Source organism: Etheostoma spectabile, chromosome 24, assembly GCF_008692095.1.
Source record: "Etheostoma spectabile isolate EspeVRDwgs_2016 chromosome 24, UIUC_Espe_1.0, whole genome shotgun sequence".
In the NCBI taxonomy this organism is placed as follows: Eukaryota; Metazoa; Chordata; class Actinopteri; order Perciformes; family Percidae; genus Etheostoma; species Etheostoma spectabile.
Window position 1 is genome coordinate 2,303,970 of NC_045756.1, and position 20,309 is coordinate 2,324,278.

General features: G+C 41.2%; 2 protein-coding genes across 16 annotated transcripts in view; one reads left to right on the forward strand and one right to left on the reverse strand.

Moving 5' to 3' along the window:
• LOC116673984 (bone morphogenetic protein receptor type-2) overlaps window positions 1–7,578 on the reverse strand; it is a 28,769-nt gene extending 21,191 nt beyond the window's left edge. Inside the window, exon 1 of one of the 2 annotated variants that reach the window (XM_032506441.1) lies at window positions 6,568–7,578. In XM_032506441.1, coding sequence (XP_032362332.1) covers window positions 6,568–6,646 — 79 coding nt within the window. In that variant the 5' untranslated portion in view covers window positions 6,647–7,578. The remainder of the gene's footprint in view (window positions 1–6,567) is intronic. The other variant, XM_032506440.1, reaches the window with a different exon arrangement.
• Window positions 7,579–8,050: 472 nt separating this feature from the next.
• The window catches only part of dock9b (dedicator of cytokinesis 9b), a 49,912-nt gene continuing 37,653 nt past the window's right edge, over window positions 8,051–20,309 (forward strand). For 7 of the 14 annotated variants that reach the window (XM_032506415.1, XM_032506417.1, XM_032506416.1 and 4 more), the window contains exon 1: window positions 16,078–16,743. In XM_032506415.1, coding sequence (XP_032362306.1) covers window positions 16,582–16,743 — 162 coding nt within the window. In that variant the 5' untranslated portion in view covers window positions 16,078–16,581. Of the gene's footprint in view, window positions 8,709–16,075; window positions 16,744–20,309 lie in introns of those variants that run through there. The other 7 variants (XM_032506423.1, XM_032506426.1, XM_032506432.1 and 4 more) reach the window with 4 other exon arrangements.

The following is a 20,309-nucleotide window of genomic DNA, read 5'->3' on the forward strand; positions in this document are numbered from 1 at the left end:
GAGAGAGAGAGAGAGAGAGAGAGAGAGAGAGAGAGAGGGTAGTCATATCAAAAGGCTTCAGAGTAGTTTTCTGCTTCAAGCCTGTTCATTGGATGATGGCGGGCATTGCTAAGTGTTTACCCATGGCCCAGTTATTTGCTAATCTCTCTCCCCCCTCTAAGCCTCCTCCCCCAATTGGCCTTGGTGCACCCCCCGCCCACCATGGTCCCTCAGCTTCGCTGCTAAAAAACAACAGCGATCTAATCAGGCTCTCTTCTTCCTACTGCCAAGGCCCATTGGAGAGACGCAAGACACGGCAGTCTGAGACTTGATTAAAGTCCCCAACTGCACTGATGTGCTGGCTGTTTTCTCTCCACAACTGGTTCCGAGTTTACATCCAGGATTAGAGGCAGAAACACACGATGGGAGGGGCAAAAAAGCAGAGGAGGCCTTAAGGCTGAAACATGTTTAACACACCCGTGCATGCATCATCTCCTCTGCAGACATACATGCACTGTCCACAGCCACAGGAGTATCCAAGCTGCGCTCTCTTGCTTGGGTGCTGATTGGGAGAACTGGCATAAAGCTTCTCTGTAAAGCCTTTGTACAAGTTGGGACTGTGAGTGTATGGAAAATATATGCATTTGAAGCGCCCTACACTGTAGTGTTTACATTTTCCACCATGTGGACCAACAGCCAATAATGTGCCACCATGCGTGGCTATTGAATACACAGACACAAATGTTTATAATGCAAAGAGGCACTATATACCCAGGTGTACAGTGTGTCATTATCGTGAAAGCTCAAGCTGCTGCAGGACTACAGCCATCAGAGGCATGCATCGTCTCTAATCGTACCTGCTGCTGCTGTTTGGGCGCATGATTGTTGCTGAGGTAGGATGGATGGGTTTGCTGACACCCCCAATTTTCAAGGTCTTCTGGCTGAGTTTAAAGATGTGTGTGTGTATGGAGGGAGAGAGCTGAGTGGGCTTTAATCTGTCCCATCTGTTGCCTCCGGACTGCCCACCCCCCCCTCAAAAACACCACAGCTCAGTCTGTGTCTGTCTGGGTCTGGTACAGTTATGCTAATCCTGGGGCTTACATGACCCTCAAAGCTTAGAGGCCTCCATTATTGACCACAATGCATTTATATCAAATATATTATACTCCACCCTGCCCTCCCTGTGTACCTAAACTTTCCTGAACATGTGATGAAAACACATAGTGACCAAGGTGGTGTTTACCATCACACCACAGGGGGCATAATCTCAGATTATTTGTGAACAAGCAAAAGTTTGGTCTCAGGCGGCCTTTGAATGTAGTCTTTGTTTATAACATCTTTTCCTTGTTGAAAAAATGAACAGCCACTACAGGCTTGACTGGCTACATACTAGCTTGACAAGCTTCACAGCCTGCGGTTTTCTGGTGTGATGGGGTATCTGTTCTATGAGAGCTAATAGGTGCTGTTATATTATTGCAAACTAAGACCTCATCTTTTATTTTTTTTCTAAAGGAGTAGAGACAATGAAACAATTAGTCAATGACGGAAAAATGTATTGGAAACTATCATGATTATCGTTTAACTCATTTGTTAAGTAAAAATGCCCTACATTTCTGTGTGCCATCTTCTGGATTGCGACAATGACCTGCTCTTCTTTGTCATATGACAGAGTTAACTGAATTTCCATCTAAGGTTCTAGATAGCGTAGCAGGCAAAAAAATTTTTTTATTTGACATACCAAATGATTAATCGAGAAAAGCTAAACGTTATCACTTGAGCTAGACAAATATATCGGCCAATATTGTCTTATTGCTATTGATATATCAGTGTATACGTTAGCTGACAAGTAACAGACATTGCAGTACAGAAATGCCAAACCATAGAATACTATAATATTGATATCTGTATCAGATAGACTGTACTTATCACCCCCAAAAGCAACCTTCTTCTCTCCCCATTTTGCTGTCCTTCTGGGTTGTTTCTCAGAGGAATGCTGTGAGTGTGAAATTGTTCTGATACCCTGTACTTTTTACCAATGACAGCTTGTAATACTGGGATCTAGTAACTGCACCTTGTTTTGCAACTATTATAAGCTGATGTGGATAGAAACATATTAAACATAGAATATACACAGGGGACATCTACAATATCCTCAGATATGGCATCCCCATAATAAGAGCAAGTCTAATATCACCTTAAAGCCTCGCAGTTGCTAAAAAATAGCCTTCTTTTTAAAGATTCCAACCATGAAAACCACCATCACTGAAAGAGTTCATCTATAGTCTGAGCAACATTTTTTGCACGCTCTAGACTTATTGTCTCTGCTGGCCAAGGAGAACGCTTCGTGTTAATCATAGGCTGTCACTCTGAGTTACCATCTCAAGGCTGCACCTTTTGTTTTATAAAACATCCACTAATTTCTCCTTTTTGCCAAACCAGAAGGTCGGCTGAACACTGTTCTATTGTATCACGATTTGCCTTTACCTCTGCTCAGAACTGAAACCAAGGTACTAAAAGAGACACACATTGATTTTTTTCATCTAATAGAGTACACAGCTAGCTGTATTAGAGACCAAATGCCCCCCCCCCCCCAGCATTCATTGGTCTGTTTCTAGCTGCAGTCAGTGTCATCTGCTCTCACAAATTAATGTGGATGAAGTGGAAAACATTAAAAAAATCAAAGTGGGCACAGTGCTTTTATATCCTTCGGCGTCTACAACTACTTATTTTCCTGTCCAGAGTACTCATTATATGAACTCTATTTTAGCTTCTACACATTGATTGCCTCGCAGTTTGACAACTGATTTTAACATTTGACAAGCTACCTTTCCCCTATAGTATCCTTGTGTTTACCTCCAGAAAGATGCTGCATCCACACCCCGAAAAGATTAACTTGACAGCTATAGGTGATGCAGCCTGGTAGTGTGGTCCCCTGGGCTTTGGGCAAATTAACGCTGTTAATTGAAACACAGACATTAACATTACACGTTCTAATTATTGTGCTGCTTTCTTATCTCTCTGGCTTTCATTTTAGTTGACATTAAAGCCTTTTCATCAAATGTAGTTTTGCTGGAATTATTCTCAAAGAAATGCGAATACAGTATAAGATGGTGGAATAACAAACTGCATTTTGCAGTTTTATATCTTTTTCAAAATGAATATTTTTGGGTGTTGGACTGTTAGTCGGACAAAACAAGACATTTGAAGCCACCACCTTGGCCTTGGAGGAAATGTTATGGGCATTTTTCACTATTTTCTGACACTGATTAATGAGAGTGTAATAGTACAATTAGAAGTATACTTCACTGATTAAGCATTGCACTCCTATAACATTGTCAGACTCACGATGGACCAAAATCGACACAGAACAACCAGAGATGTTGTCTTTTTTTATTCCACAATATCTTCTTTTTTGACAAAACCATTACACCTACATTACCCACAATGCAAATTGACCACTGCCAGGTCTGTTAAAGGGTTGAGTGTGTTATGCAAGGAGCAGCTAATATAGCCTCAAGCAGAGATGAGGAGCAAAAAAGTTTTGATAACTTTAATTTTCAAACTTCTTTTCGTCAGTAGGCTCAACCGACGCTGACTCAAGTGATATCACTTGAGGTCGTTCATAAGACTTTACACAGCTCCCTCTGGAGAAACTAAAGACTTAAAAAACAACTTATTTTTCACATATACAGTAGTACTCCCCAACACATGGAAACACACTTTGTTGTGCACAATCGGTGAAGTTCCCCATTAATTGATGTGAAAAATGATAATTAGTTGCAGTCCATAATACATGAAGGAGATTTATTGTGCCCTTTCTGTACAAATACAGCTCTTCCTTTCCTAGTTTTCAAAATGTCTCTTCTACAATGTCACTGAGGCATTCTACCTCATTTTTGGTCTTCTCCAACCAAGCTTTCCATTAAAATCACAGATTAAATGCCAGGGCTGACAGCAGTCTGTACCTGGCTCACCAAATGTTGTGGGCTCCAATCTGAGCTAGCCCATGTGGTAAACAGACTCACAGCCATACAGAGCAAGTCTGTAATCTCAAGCCACTTTCTGTTAAGGTGCTGATGTGACCGTAGAGCCGACAGCATCAAGAGTCCCCCGTGGCTGGAGAGTAGCAGCCTGGTTGGGGAACAGTGGGCCTGTCAACGCACAGTATGGGGCCTGAGAAAGACAGCTTCAGAGTTTGGACAAGCGGAGCAAATGAGCAGTCCTTTTCATGCCGTGGTATAATACTTCTGCTCTAATCCTCTTTGAACCCCCAAACCTCCAGTTTACCTGGGACAACAGTGTCTGGTGTGGGTTGTGGCACAAATTATGAGCATGCATATGCTACAAGTTGAACTTTCCTTTACTTTTATTATTATTATTTATTATATTATTATTTGAGCTAAAGTCTGTCCCTATCTAATGTCACTCCTAAAGAACTCCCGTGGTCACGCCGCAGGTAGTGTCTGTAGGCTTGTGCCATGTTTGGAACAGTTTCTACTCCAGATTTCGGAGCAGCAGGCATACACCCACACACTGATTAGTCACAGGGGACAGAGAGCGGAAGGACGACACAAGCTCAGCTGCAAACAGGTTAAACACATGGCAGGTGGAAGGAAATGAATAACAATTTGAAAATGAAATTAACAGAGGTAAAAGCTTAGATGGCAAAAGGGTATGATGGGAGGCAATAATGTTGGAGCAGAGACAGAGGGGGCAAAGGAAATAGTATTGGGTCAGAGCCATGACTAAAAGTACTCATAAAGACTATTGGGTCCTCTGCTTTCTCTCATCATCATCATTACAAGCATCATTTAAAGAAATGGGCACTAGGATTCTCTGCTTTGCATTCATGAGCCAAACGGCACCACAGAGAGAGCAAGTACTTTGTCTCCTGTCTCTTTACAGTCATTATTACAACAACATCTAGTTGTTGCCCTACATCATTTTGCACAGTGATGATTTAATTGGAATCTATTAGATGTCTACATGGCATGCATGCATACAAGTATCCATTAATCGTCTTTTACTGATTATTGAGTAAATATGTAAATCTTCTGCCAGTCACTGTAGTCATTAAACTGCTCTGTGGGAATACTAATTTGCATGCCATGTCTCACAAAGGTGAGCTTATCAAGGCAATAATATTTTGTTATGATGAGATAGCTTTCAACCTGCAGGCTAACATGCTGAATTGCAGTTTTACATTTTGCTACATATTACCCCCTAGGGATCCTACGTCACAACCGACAAACTCATCTCTTCAGTAAATGCATCATGCCCCACTTTCTGTGCTGAATCACCTCGCTTCTTGACCAACCTCATCTACACACTTCAGTTTATCTAAATTTAGGTTGAAGCAGAGCGCTTGTATCTGTTCGTGTATGAGGTCATAATCAGAGGATGTCAGAAATGTTGTGTGGACATTGCAATATTAACAATTACATTGCTCGCTTGATATTTTAATGAAGAGGGAATTAAAAAAATTACTCAGACTACCACTTGTCTGTTTAATGCAAATGTCAATGCAAATATGGGCATGTTCTCTCTGCACTACAAGCTTTAAGTTATGAACACAGTCACTCTGTGAACAATCAAATTAAGCTCCACAACAAATGTCCCTCTACAGCAGTTATTATTCTGTGCTTCTGATTATACCCGTTCTATGAAGTAATGGAGGAGCCTTAACAATAACACACACACACACACACACACACACACACACACACACACACACACACACACACACACAAACACACAATACATGATTAGGAAGCACATTCATTCACACCCACATACTTGGCTGTAAAACCGGATGGACAAACCTAGCTACAAGACCACCTATTTTCAAACACACTGCCAAAGTTTAAGCACCATGTTGAACTTCTATCACCTGAATTACCCATCTTGTAAAATACCTTTTCTGTCTTCCCACACATTTCACCTTTCCTCCCTCTTGCATGCACTGTTTCTCCATTTCTATGCAGCCCTGCCACTATCTTATCATGCCCAAGGTCTCACAGAAGCCTGGCTTCAGCCCAACGTCTTAAACAGGGGCACAACTTGGCAGACAAGGACTGCAGTATGTTTGGCAGTGTTTTTCCAGGCCTTTGTACACAGAATGATTAAAAATGAGCCAGGGGTACACTTGCTGCTCTGTTCAAGAGAAGATGAAGGTTTACTTGACTATAATGAGATGAGCTACAGAGTTAGCTCCAGAAATGAGCCAGGCAGACAACAAGATGGAAATAATAGTTACAGACAGACAGACGGGTCTGCCAGACACACCAGTACACAGGGATGATGTGATGATTTAGGCAATGTATGTCTGATATTGACTGTCTACAAGGACAACAATCTGTATTAAGATTACAAAAATATTTGAAGTATATTAAATCTGCCCCTGTTAAAAAAAAAAACAGCCTAATTTGGGTAGAGGCGAAAGTAGCTCAGATTATTCAGGCTAGAACATCTGCACCAATCGGCTATTTGGACGAAATACAGACAGCAGGAATCCAAAGGAAAACACAAATATTCATAAGAAGCACATTTACCTCTTTCCAAAAATCAATTCACCAATAAGCCACTTACCAGCCACAGAAGTCAGGAGAATCGTCAGGCAAAACCCAAATTTAGCGAGTGATTTCATTGTGATTCGGCCCAGAGCCATGGCAGTGTACCCCGACTTTGGTCTCGTAGCTGGAGCTCCTTTAAGTATCTGTTTATTCTTCTTCTGGTCTTCTTATTTAGTAGATGCCACTTTGTTTTCAGCCCCTTTTTCCTCACGTCAGCTCAATAACTTGAACTGATCTCTCACGCATGGAACCACACATGGAGAAATGATGCGAAAAAGAGGCGCTGTGGTGTTGGGGTCGGTAGACGTGATTTGATAACTAAAATGTATTGCTAATAAAAGTTCGTCCTGCTATCGGCTCCCGCACAGACCGGACAGATACACCAAGCAGCTAACTTGTTTGGCGGGTCTGCCATCTATAACTAGCCAGCCTACAACGTCCATACCTGCTAGCTAACATGCTAGCTGCCTAGGACGACTGTCTGGTCCTATAAAACTTAGGCAAAGAAGGTAAATATCGCCAAAAATAACCTAACTCATGTAAGTACACACCATTCTCAGTTGTAAACTTTAAAAAATAGTCCACCCTTTCGTAACAACAGCCACGAATTTGGCATATAAACGTTACGTTAACCAATTAACGTTAGCTCGGTTAGGTTTCAGGCTGACTGCTATCGACGCTAACCGATGTTAGCCTAATAGCTAGCCAGTTAGTTCTCCGCGTCCCGTGTCATTTCACAATCTTCGTTGTGGGGGAAAAATATTTCACAAGTCAACCGCGCCACAGTAAGCTTTTCGGGTTATTACTCCTGTTCTAGCAGACGACGGGTCGAGGGATAGTATATATTTTTGGTCTGATTTTCCCCGAGGCAGTCGGCAGCATACAAATGCAATGACGGGTTGGAGCTCCACTCTGCAGACAGCCAGGGCGGCTGGGAACGCCTCGTTTGCAGGCTTGTCTGGACTGCTTGTCTCCGGTATCAGGTTGCTGTGGGTTGGTGTTGGGGGTGGAGGACAGTCCCACACAATCAGAAGGGGTGCTGCAGCGCCGCTGTGCCGCAGACTGTGGATAAAACACCCCAAAAAAACATATGCTGCAATCAGGCTCTCGATGCAATTATCCGAGTTTTTAGTTAGCTGTAAACACTGTTAAAGCTTAGCTCAGTATGAACATGTATTATAAAACAATTTAAGCAATCTGAATGCTAATTGAAAATTATTTTTGGAAAACATTGCAATAGCCTAATAATGTACACAAATTATTATTATTACTATTTTTATTATTGTGTTGTTGTGATTATTCTCATTGATTAAAAGTTACTATTTCCGATTGCTATTAAAGGTATCACTATTTATTCAACTACCGGTATTAGTGTTACTTTACTGCCTCTGTGTGGTCAAATAACTTTATACATAGTTTAAAGCCTGAACACAGACTTTATCAAGCGTGTATGGTGCAGCCTGGAGACCTCCCGTCTTATGCCCTCCCGACTGAGTTAAAAAACAATCATTCCAGCAGGTGGCAATGTTAGCCTGTGCCTAAGGCAGGACAGTGTGCAGTTTGTTGTTATATAATCTCAAAATGTTTGATAGGTAGAGATTGAAAGACTTGGCATTAGTTGCTATCTAAATCTCCGAGGCATTTAATATTCCTAATTTTCTATTATGGAAACATGCCAAAGATAGAAAATACCATAAAGTGGTATTTCGACAATAAACTGAGTGTCCCAGAGACAGTGCTGTGCCACTGGGCATTATTACACCGAGGAAGGGGGGCGTGCCAGTTTGCGCAAGGGACCTCTGCTGACGGGACGGAGCGTAGCTGGTTTTGGATGTTGCTCTCCCTCCTGGTATCCTATACTACTGCAGATATGACTGAGCTAATGTAAAGTTTAAGAGAAGCGTTATGACAGGATAAAACGGCACCAGCGTGCATTTACGCACGTCGGTCAGCCTGGAACGCAGGTTTTCAGCCTTCGTACCGCCGCTTGGAACAACCCTCACAGTCTGCCCTTCTCAGTACCTGGCTGTCTGATGAAAGGCAATGGCTTCTGCTCCACCTGAGGCGAGGAAGTTTACCCGGGGGCTCAACAAACCGGGCACCGCCGCAGAGCTGAGGCAAAGCGTCTCCGAGGCTGTCAGGACGTCAGTGTTGATGGTAAGAGAAAAAAAAATGAACTGTCTGTTATGCACATAAGCAGATTGAATGCAGGTGCTTCCTGATTTTGGATGGCCTTAAATCCTGACATATTGAGTTATGAGCTGGGCCGCATACATACACTCGTCATTTATTAGGTGACATGTGTATAACAGTAGTTATCCTGTCACTTACTGGTTATTATATGTGTATATATTCCCAATGTCGGATTAAGCAGCGTGTCTATTGTTTCAACTTTATGAAAGGGGTTGCCAGGTAACTGAAATATACACCGTCAGTTCTAGGGGACAATAAACACACACATACACACACACACACACACTCACCACTGCCTGCACACTTCTTAAGTTCATCCTGTCATCTGATGCCCTAGGTGCACATAGCAACCAGAAAGCTTACAGAAACAGCCAAGTAATGAAAAAGGTAAAATTTGCTGGGAACAGTCTATCTAGTTTTTTAGTTTTTTTTTACTACTGTGTGACAGGATGTCACACAGCAGTAGGCTGCATGGTATATGTACATTTGTCTATAAGGATGATGATGGTGTTGTATAGGTGTGACATCTTCCTCTGTGTTAAAACAAGTCAACTGTTCCTTCAAAAGTCACTTTTTCAATGTAAATTGTGTTTTCAATTTCTCTGCAGAATGCACTGTTTGTGGTTCAGTTTACCTTTTGCAGTGCTGTCATCCTTAGGGAGTTAGCCCGTGACTGTGTCTTGTTGAATAATAGTGATCAATATGCCATTTCTGCAACTAATGTCTTTTGCCGTCAATTATGTCTGCTGTCTCTCTCCATGGTCCCGGTGTACTGATCTTGTAATACAGTCGTCAAAAGACACAGACAGTTTAGTCTCATTTAAAATGAGAACTTGGAGCCATGAAACCCACCCACACTGTCAAGTTTTATTGTCAGTATAGTCATCTGTGTATCCGGCTCATATTATACCGATAAAGTCAGTTCAAAACATAGCCAGGGCACTGGAAGGAAACATTTTCAAGACATGTTTTTATTTCCATGCATCTACATCAAGCATACATTCAATAGGAATTGTTACTTTGGCAAAAATCTCAGGACATCTTAGAGGAATACGTTTGAGAAATTTGCTTTTTCGTTTTCTTGCAGAGAGTAAGTTGTCCAACTTGTAGAAATGTCTACCAACAGTTCCAAAGGTCACTGTTTAATCTGTACAAAAACTGAAAAGAAAATTGATATTTTGTGGTTTCACTAGGGTGGTTATATGTGAAACTGTAACCTATTTCCCATAATACAACAAACAACATATTTAGTTGGACCTGCCCTAAATCATAAATACTTACACTTATCAAACTCTACAACTCCAATTTGTACCGTAGCTTTTCTGTTATAAATTTGTAGTCTCCAAGTCCAGGCTGAGATAAGCAAGATGACATCACCATGATGTTAGATTTCACAAAAGTCCTACAGAGCCCGTTTTCACAAGCTGAGTGGTAGCATACTACCCATGCCGAGTAAACGAGCGCCCCTTTAACTAATTTTGGCAACTGTACATTAAAGTCAGGCGGAATTAGCCGCAATCTGTACTTAAACAACTTTGTAACGTAATGGTTGATCACAAGGTATGCATCTGGGTCCCATTATGTGCCTGTAATGGTACTTCTGTGTCTCTATTTTTTGACTGTGTATTTAGGTTGCAGCTGTTTCCCTTGCCCATTTGACATAGAGACTGACATGCTGGTATGGTAAAAGCAAAGATATTAACATTAATATTATATGATATATATATATATATATATATATATAGTATACTGGACATCAAAGAATTTCCTCAACCGCTCAGATTTCACCCAGCTAGTAGCAGGTTGGCCTAGGATGTGATCCCTAACTGGCAACTATGATCGGATCAATAAATATATAATATATATAATATATATATAATTATATATATATATATATACACTCCTTCTGGTATAGCAGAGCACAATCCATTATTTAGTCTTAATCTCCACACTTGACAATGGTCATAGTAATATTAATTCTGTCTTTGTCCTGAGTGTGTGGAGTGGCATAATGGATGTTAGATCAGATCTCTGGGCTGTATTAATAATGGATGAGATGATGGTAGGTGTCCTGGTTATTTTAAGCGCTAAGCACCAGGGGACCATCAATTATGAATACCTGCATATGTGATAATCATCTAGATTCAAGACTGAGGCCAGATCAGGTGAGTTAGGAAGCAACTACACACACACACACACACACACACACACACACACACACACACACACACACTGCAGGCGTGTCTGGCTCTCAGCTATACCTTAGTAAACAAAGTGGAGGCCAAGCAGTAGAGCAGTAAAGACAGCCCCTGCAGTTTTAATAATCACTTCCAACTGCGGAAAATGCTTGCATAGAGGTTTTTATACCTCTTTCTGCCCCGCTGAATAAGTGTCTTTACTCATTTCTACACACACAAAAATGTATACAAACAAACTTGTCCTTGTCTGTCTACTTTTTTCTTCTGCATCTCTAGCTGTGAGACTCAGAAACACGATCCCCGTAATCCTGCAACCTTAATACTACCTCCCATTTATCGTTGGTTCTGACCTGCAGTTCAAACTGTGGATTTCCACTTAAGAGTGAACTCTACTTTAGAGGATTTGGTCTGATTAGAGCATAAAAAGCTGGCAGCGATAATCTGCAGATTTGCAGATGCTTTAGCAGTGCTGACCTATAAATGTGTCATGATACAGGACCTTTGATGAAGCATTTGGTCATTTGCTGGTTTTATGCTGTCAGAAGTTGCTGCTCCTGATAGCTGAGGCTACAGCTTTTCTGGCCATGTGGTTTCCATGTCTTCTTTATTTAGGCTACCTCATACTCGGTTGACCACCCTTGCGCTGGCGTAAACAGCCGCTGTCTTTTTGCTTTCATGGCCAGTCTGGCATGTGTGTCCTGAGACAGTCGTAGACTGTCATTTACCTTCCTTAGAGCCTTAATTTGACAGAAAACAACAAGATTCAGCATCACCGCAATACAAAATTCCTACTTCATGACATGATTTTGGCATGTTGCTAGTTTCCACCACAATCGGCAGGCAAGGCTGTGATCATTCTCACAAATGAAAAAAAAATCTGCTCTTGTTTGAGTGCCACCTCATTTTTATTGGATAGTTGCTGCATGTTTGTTTCTGTTACATAGCCTTCAGTGTTGATTCAAGAGAGCGTGTAAGGGAGATTTCAAATTATTGCAACATCTTTAGTGTTTTGAGGACTTTTTGTTTTGTTGACTATTGTAAGAATCCGCCTAGCAGACAGTAACATTACATTTCAAGTTAAGCAGACAGTTTCACAAACTACCACAATTCCAACAGATCTTTGTGAATTGTCGTCGCATTACTGTGAAAGAATGTTTAACATTTGCCCCAATGGTTAAATGAAAAGTGTTGGCTAAAGACGAGGCTGCTAAATCCTATTCCTAAAGTACTTTGAAATCACTCAAGATACATTAGAGATGCGAACTGCATCAGTATTGTGTATGATTGTTATCATTTATTGTAACAACCCTGTGTCAGCCAGTGCCTACTCTTGGGTATAATGTTTTAATTTAGATTACTTTTCTGACATTAAACAGAGCCACCCATTGTTGTAAGACCTTGCTCAGATTGCATAATGCATGCAATTTCCACTTTGTAATCATGAGCACTTTGAGATAAATGAAAACAAAAAGGTTTAGCAGACCATGGAAGTGTTTGCAAATGATTGCATAAGGTCTTTTGATGTTTTAGTGCTTTTAATTGTTGTAGTGGAGCACCAAGAAAGCAATTCTATTTGTTGATTATGTATTGAACATCAATAAAGTTGGGAAACAGATAAAAAAACAAGGTCCAAATTAAAACAGAGGCAGGGATATACTGACTTTTAGTCCCAGTACCAAGTTCCAAAAACACTGGAAGCTATTTTCCATAATGCAACCAATTGCATATTTGGTTAGAGCTGCCCTGCCTGGTAAATGTCCACTTATTTCAAACGTTCACACCTCCAGTTTGTTACACATATGTAGTCTCCCCAAGCTGAAATAACACTGATGACATCATCCAATGACTATGACATCCTCAGGCTTGACAAAGCCCAACCAGAACTACTATGGAGGACTGTTTTCATGGCTGAGGAGTACTGACCATGGCAAATAAACTGGTTTTTATGTTCAATTTATCTTTAATTGGTGGAGTGCCCCTTTAACTTTCTGTCTTTAATATACCCAAAACAGTTAGTTACTATTTCAATGAGAAGTACAGCTCGCCTTTTCTGCAATAATTGGGCAGTGACCATAAAAAATTCATCTGACCCAGTTGACACAATTGCACACCCAGTTCTCTGAATAAAAATAGCCATTTCACTTTAGTGTGGAAGTCATTCACAATCCTGTAGGCTGCCTGAAAACCCTTCCATATGAAAGTTTGTCTAAGATAGGTAAAATAAAAGTGCATTAACCAGCGGCCGAGTTGGCTGAATATATATATATATACAGTGTGTGTGTGTGTGTGTGTGTGCATATATATATATATATATATATATATATATATATATATATATATAGGGAGAGAGAGAATATTTAGCTCATGACTAGTTTGCTAGTCATGAAGAGTAGGCTATTGAACAAAGACACAATCCATTTTTCTTTTATACATTGTGCCCTTGAGGTTTCTGTTCTATTTTGGCAGATTACCTGCAAGCATGATACACTCAAACGCAAATCACATGAGTACAACCCAGATTTGACAGAGACATTCTTTTCTGTTAGCCTGAATTTAGGTCCCTGATGATTTTATTGGCACATTTGCCTGAGATGAAGAGAACCCGTTACAACTTGCACTATATACACTAAAAGTTTAATGGAAACATAATCAACTCTCCCTGTTGTGGACAAGGGCTCATGCAATTTAAGATTGTTTATAATGTCCATTTAACAAAAGACAAATTATCCAGTATAAATCCAAATGGAGGATGTAATGAAATCAATTTCTCCTGTTTTCAATTCGCCCACTTCTTTGCTTTATAGCCAAATCCCAGCAAAATGAATGACATTCACATCAGCCTCAGCTGTAAAGTGTTAAGTTCAAATTAGCAAATGTTAGCATGCTAACATGCTAAACTAAGTTGGTGAACAAGGTAACCACTATACCTGCTAAACATCAACATTCGAGCATTGTCATTGTGAGCATGTTGGCATGTTGATGTAAGCATTTAGCTGAAAGCACCACTGTGTCGAAGTACAGCTTCACAAAGCTGCTAGCATGACTGTTTAGTCTTCTTCCATGGTCATTAGGATTAAAAAAACAAACTTGTTATGCTCTGTAATCACACTGGACATGAATTCCCTCTATCTGCATTCCCGTGACTGATCATACATGCATAAAAAAAAAACGTGGATTGAGTCATGTGGCTGTGGAGGGATTGGTTTTGAAAAGATGAGGTGAGTCATCGGGCTTCAGTGTTGTTGCAGTGTTGGGAGCAGTCTATGGGAGGCAGCGGTGATCCACATCTTCTACCTCTGTTATACTGTTAAATGACCATGCTGTAGTACAATGATTTGTGCTTTCTTTGAGCAGTGGAAAAGAAGCTCTTGTGCGTGTCTTTATTGTTGTGTCAGATTTCAGCTATGGCATGGGACTTTGACATTCCTTAGTCATGAAAATAAGGGTTTCATTTAGTAATTCACCCTTTAAATCTTTCTAGGTTTAATTTTTTTGCTGGTTCATGCTGCCTGTGCAATGAAGCTGTGTATTGGCATGAGTGATGCCTGTCCACCAAAAATACCCCTCATTCATTTCTCTCTGCTTTAAGAATCATTCATATTTTCTCTAAAATAACAGTGTCTTGTTGCCAGGAGACCAACCTTTAATTCTGTGTGTTAAGGGTTCACTGCATTGAAAAGCTGATAAAAAAACACCACATTTTGGTCTAAAACTGCAAATACAAAAACCATAAAGCTTATTAAGAAAATTTATGATCAAGGAAGTATGTAGTAGACTGTTTTGTGGATTAGAAGATGAGCATCTGAGAAGAGCATTATGTTTGCTTTGCTGACTGAGGGGGATTCCATCTTTTCCACTGCACCCTGTTTACAACTGATTAATGTCTTTTGTGGGTTCTGATGAAAACATTTTGTTTGTCTGGTGCAATCTGTGGTTTCCCTAGTTTGCAGATGTCTATGTGAAAAGGTTATTGGGTGCACTGTGGGGTGCAGTGTCGGGTGTGGTCTTGACCAACTGCCATGCTTTGCGTGTTTGAAAGCCATGATGTCTCTCTCTTTCTCATGGTTGGGCCAAATTCTCTGCACGTGCAAAGCAGAGAAAGTGGAGGTAACCTTGCTGCTTATGACCTCATAAGGGGCAAGATTCCAGATTGCCATATCTGAGCTTTAATTTTCAGTTTACAGCTATTGCCATTTCTAGCCACTGGGGGACCATAGACAGGCTGGGGGAACGCATGTTAATGTTAAAAAAAATCACTCATTAAGTGACATTTTCATGCCATGAGGCCTTTAACTTTTTCAGTATTTCACCAGTTTAAAATGTTTCCATGTAACTTATTCTAGTTGTCTTGTATGGCCACCATAATAGTTGTCTCTCCATTATCCATTATTCCAAATACAACTTTTACTTTGCGCTCTCTCTTGCTTTTTTCCCTTCTTACCCATTTTGCTTCATCATCCATATGAAAGTAGGTGAGTGTGTCATCCGCTGATGAAAAATTCACACTAGCCACAGAGAGATGCTGAAGAAAATACAGCAAATTGTTTGCATGTGAATTTAAATTAGCCCCACATAAAAAAGCTTGTATCCTTCAGCTTACGCCCTTGCTTCTGAAGAGAGCATGTAAGGATGATGTTATGTTTATAAGATTTACAGTGTTGCCAGGTTTGTCCTGGTTGTCCTATGACGCATCATGCTTGATGGATCAGTCCGACCAAGTGTTAATGGCTGTGGGCCTGGCAAAGCGGGTCAAGAGACATTAACTCACTCCTTTTTATGTCTTGGAGCACATGTAAATGACATCAGAACGATGACTGCATCCCTTGTGATTCCATAGTTAGTGGGAGAAAGAGGAAGGAGGGCAAGAAGCAGAGAAAAAGACTAAAACATTGTCTGCAGCAGCCAGTTTGTGTGTGTGTGGGTGAGTTTGTGTGTGTGTGTGTGTGTGTTTTTGTGTGTGTGTGTCCATCTTTGTTGGTAACAGTCTGCTTTTACTGTTAACAGAGCATGCCGAGTCAGAGAAATGACTAAGCTGAGAGAGAGAGAGAGAGAGAGAAAGAGAGCGAGAGAGAGACGGGAGGAGAAAAGAAGTGAAAATTATAGGCACGTGCATGATGGAGAAAGATGGCAAGGTTGAGAAAGGAGGGAGAGAAAGCAAATCAGTGAAGGAGAGTGAATGAGAGGGAGAGAGCAAAGTGAGAGTGTCTGAGCATCCTCATCCCCAAGTAGAAGAAGGAAGGAAGGAAGAGGAGTCAGAGAGTCAACGCCCTGCTCCGACTGAATGAGCAGCTTCTTTCCTCCGCGCACTCATCCCTCCATCCCTGCTGAGCCGTACACAGGAGGATACAACTCAGCGTCTCAGCACTTGGGCTGCAATTTGCTATCAGAGATAGTGGTTGTGTTTCAAGGGGAATGATTGGAAATCGTTCTCGGCTGTGGGAGAGAAAACGGTTACCTGAGTGACTTTTAAGTACACCTGTAAGAAGATTTTTGTTCTACATGTGGAAGAAGACAAGGTTGAGAGATCAAATTGGGACTGCTGCATTTACCTGGAATATAAGGCAAAGAGTTTAGAAATTGGGATCCAACAGTGAGATCTCTTTTCTCCTGCATGGTGGTGGTGAGTGTGTGGTGGCACCATGGGATGCACCACCAGCGTGGTTCTGTTGGAGGGGCTGCGCTCCATCCTTGAGAGGAACTGTGGCTACATCAAGGGGGCATCGGAGCTGGGGGCTCTGGAAGAGGAAGAGGAATCACTGAGTCTGAGGGGATCTCAACACTGGATTCCCACCACTGCCTTGGTAAACCCACTTTCAAATGTTGCTTTGCCGTTGTGTATGTGAATAATTTCAAATTATTTTCCAGTCTTTTCCAACAAGTGTTGTGTTTTTAAATAAACTGCAGCCTGCATGTAGAGAAGACTTCTTTTTCCGGTTTCATTTGCAAACAATTACTGAGAACCAGTGACTCCACTAGCTATAGTTTTTTCCCCTCACGTATACTGTACATATAACACCATGTCTTCTTGAGGTAAACAATGAATAATTTACAGATAGAGCGCAGATTCGTTGGATTAAACACGAGTTACTGCACGGATCAGCAGAATTTTGGCTAATAATCTTCTTAATAGACTCCCCCGAGGAACTAGATTTAGTAGTTAAGTATATCTTTCAGTGCCCCCAATCACACAATTACTGGTGCAGCACATCAAAAGCTTAACATCTGGCTGCAAAGGGAAATGTAAGATAAGTCTTAGGATTTGCACAAGTTTGCCTGTACTGAGCAAGAAAAGTAAAATCCAGGTCTTGATTCATTTTTCCTCGGTCTGTAGCCATGTTGTCTTCTAGTTGGATTTATGCACTGCTACATTAAGCTACTTCCCTCAAGTTAGCTCCATTAGCCCACAGCCTGCCCTGTGTTAAATCAGAGAGATTTAATGGACAATCAATAGCGAGGGATTTAAACAGGATTGCTTGTGCACACTAAGTCTAGGACATTCACTATAAACCATTATCATTTTTGGATGCAGATTTCCTTTACAATCATAAAGCTGTGGTTGGCATCCCATAACCCTTCCTTTACAACAGTAATTGCATCAGTTGCAGCGGAATATCATTCCATCGATATCCAAATCTCAGCTGGGGAACAAGGAAGCGTCTAGAATGGAGCCTTGGGCTCAAACCAGATTCGGACATTTTTAGCTGCCTTAAGAATTCAAATACTGTATAAATCAAAGTATGTGGACCAAATCTAAAATATAGTGTTTCCGTTCATCCTTTATCTAACTTGAATACAAATATTCTTGTTTCCCTCTGACTTTGACCTCTCCAAGCCAGTAGAGGCTTAACCTACCTGTTGCAATGTGAAAACACAGCTAAGCTACAGTAGCTTCCTGTTGTGTCATGTACCTGTACAGAGAGGTAAATTTCAGCATAGATCTGTTTAATTTTATAAGTCCAGGTCACCAGTCACGTATAGCACTTCAATTTTGTTTTTCTGAACAGTATTTTGATTATTTACTGACTAGTTTTACTAATGAATATTGTATACTGGAATGTACATAAACAATTTCGGAAGTACTGCTACCAGCTTCTAGCATTCCGGTCCAGTGCAGGCTATGGATTATGCCTTTTTTTAAACAGACAGGGCACTGAATGAATCTACATTTTGTTCCTACATGTATGGACTAATCCCATGCAGGGACTTTCTTCACTTCAGTTGATGTTGCTGTATAGCACTGAGCCGAGCTCTCAGCACCTCTGAGAGCTCTGACATCATAGCGACTTAGGGAACTCCCCTCTCTCGTATCATATTTAACATGTCCCACATGTTTTTCCCTGAACTACCTGGAGCCACACAATAATCAGATGAGTGAGCTAACTTGCATGTGCTAACTAAATGTGTTGTGTGTGTCATGGTCAGTCAGAAGGAGAAGTTTGACTTTTCAGGCAACACCCTCACATTTTCTCTCTCCGGGGTACCTGTAGCTCCCAAACATTACGTCAACCTGCTCTTGTGCAATTCTCCACAGACTTGTGTGACGCTCTACGTGTATGTATGTGTGTGTGTGTGTGTGTGTGTGTGTTCACATGTCCCATGGAGGGCTCCCATGTCCTAATGGGTTCAAGCTGTGTAAAAACAAATGGACGTCATTTTTCTGCTTCACTCTCTCTCTTTTTCTCAATCTCTTCCTCCCTCTCTCTCTCTCTCTCTTTGACGTTTTTATACGTCAAGCTTTAATCCAGATGGTCTAGTAAACTAATTTGCACTCCCATCATACAAGGATTCAGACACAAACTCACACACCCTCGTGGTATTGCTGGCATAGGACCAGCGATAGCTCCAGGAAGCGTGATGGCATGAGAGATGTGGGTGAATGAAACGGGATGACCTCAGTGCAGCCAGAGCCTTTGACAAGAGGCTGATTATCACGCTGAGCTGGTGACGCTGTCACTGAGGCCTCCGCAGGACGATGGGGACGCAGTACAGTCAGCAGTCCTTTACACACTGAGGCCAGAGGAAAGTCAAGTCAGAAACCTGCATTAGATTTGATTTAAATACTTCACCTCAAAATATCCTTTAAAACAAATGACTCTCCCCATTTAGTTTAATCTCACAGCCTTTTACTGTTCCTGTTTTTAGGTTATTAACTGAGCAATCTTATTTACATTGTTTTTGTTTATTTATTTAATGGCTTGGTGGGCTCTTGAGCTACACACTTACTGTATGTCCTCCTACAATTTGTGTTAGTTGTTACTATCGCTGTGGTAGCTATCCACACTTGCATAAGTTATGGTACTGATGCTGCTCTTTTCATGATGGTTATTTCTGTTTCTTTCCATCTCACCTCACCCCATGGGTGCCCTGTTGGTAAAGTTGAACCCCCTTATTATTTAGCATGTGTGCAGTTTCCTGTATTTTTAAATAAGTTATTTCTCTGAATGGCATATATAAGCAAGTCTCTTTGAAGCAAGTACAGTTAAAACACGTTTTGCAAATTATGCACAGTGACTCACACATCAGAGAACGGTGCTGTCCAAAAAGTGAAAGACACACATACACACACACCCACCCTTACCTGCCTTTATGCTACATTTTGTAAGCAGTGATGGTGCTGAAACTGCACCAGAGAGACAACAGCCTTTGAAGTCATCCTGACCCGTGGCATGTCATCGCCTCGCTCTGACATCCCACCTCTCCCCCTCTCATTTTGCGTGCCAAAGAGACAGAAAGATGTAGTGGCTTGTATACAGTAGTGTAGTCTTGGAGTTGTGTGTAACGAAGCATACAAGAGAAAAAACACCCTCAGGATTTGCATACATTTACCCACAGTAATTCCTCATTGAAAACTATAAATGTCATCATTCTGAAACACTCTCTGATAGAAAACAGCTATGCCGAGGCGCCTCCTTTACTCAAAGATTAAAGGAGAATGATTCTCCTCGGAGAGAAAGCTGACTGCATGGAGAAACAAGGGGCAACTCAAACTGTTCCTGAAGCAGCAGGAGAGTGTTTGTGTTGCATCTAAGAGCCGGATAAGGGGGAAGAGTGTTTTAACTAACCCTGCTGTGAGTGCCCACTGCAGCGGATACGGCGTAGCAACAGTTCAAAGCAGAGCTGTATATCAATGGGGAGTAGAACTTTATCAACACAGATAAAATGCTGTTACTGTGGCTTGGGATAGTTATTTTTAGTCATTTCAACTGTAAAGCAGTACCATCCATCTGACAATCAAAACTGACGTTAGAGAATAACCTAGCTGCCATTTGTTACCTCCAGTACACTATGTAAGAGAGTATGCGGTACTTATTTCAGTATAATTACACAACAATCACCACATTAGCTACTAGTTGTTTGTTTGGGAATT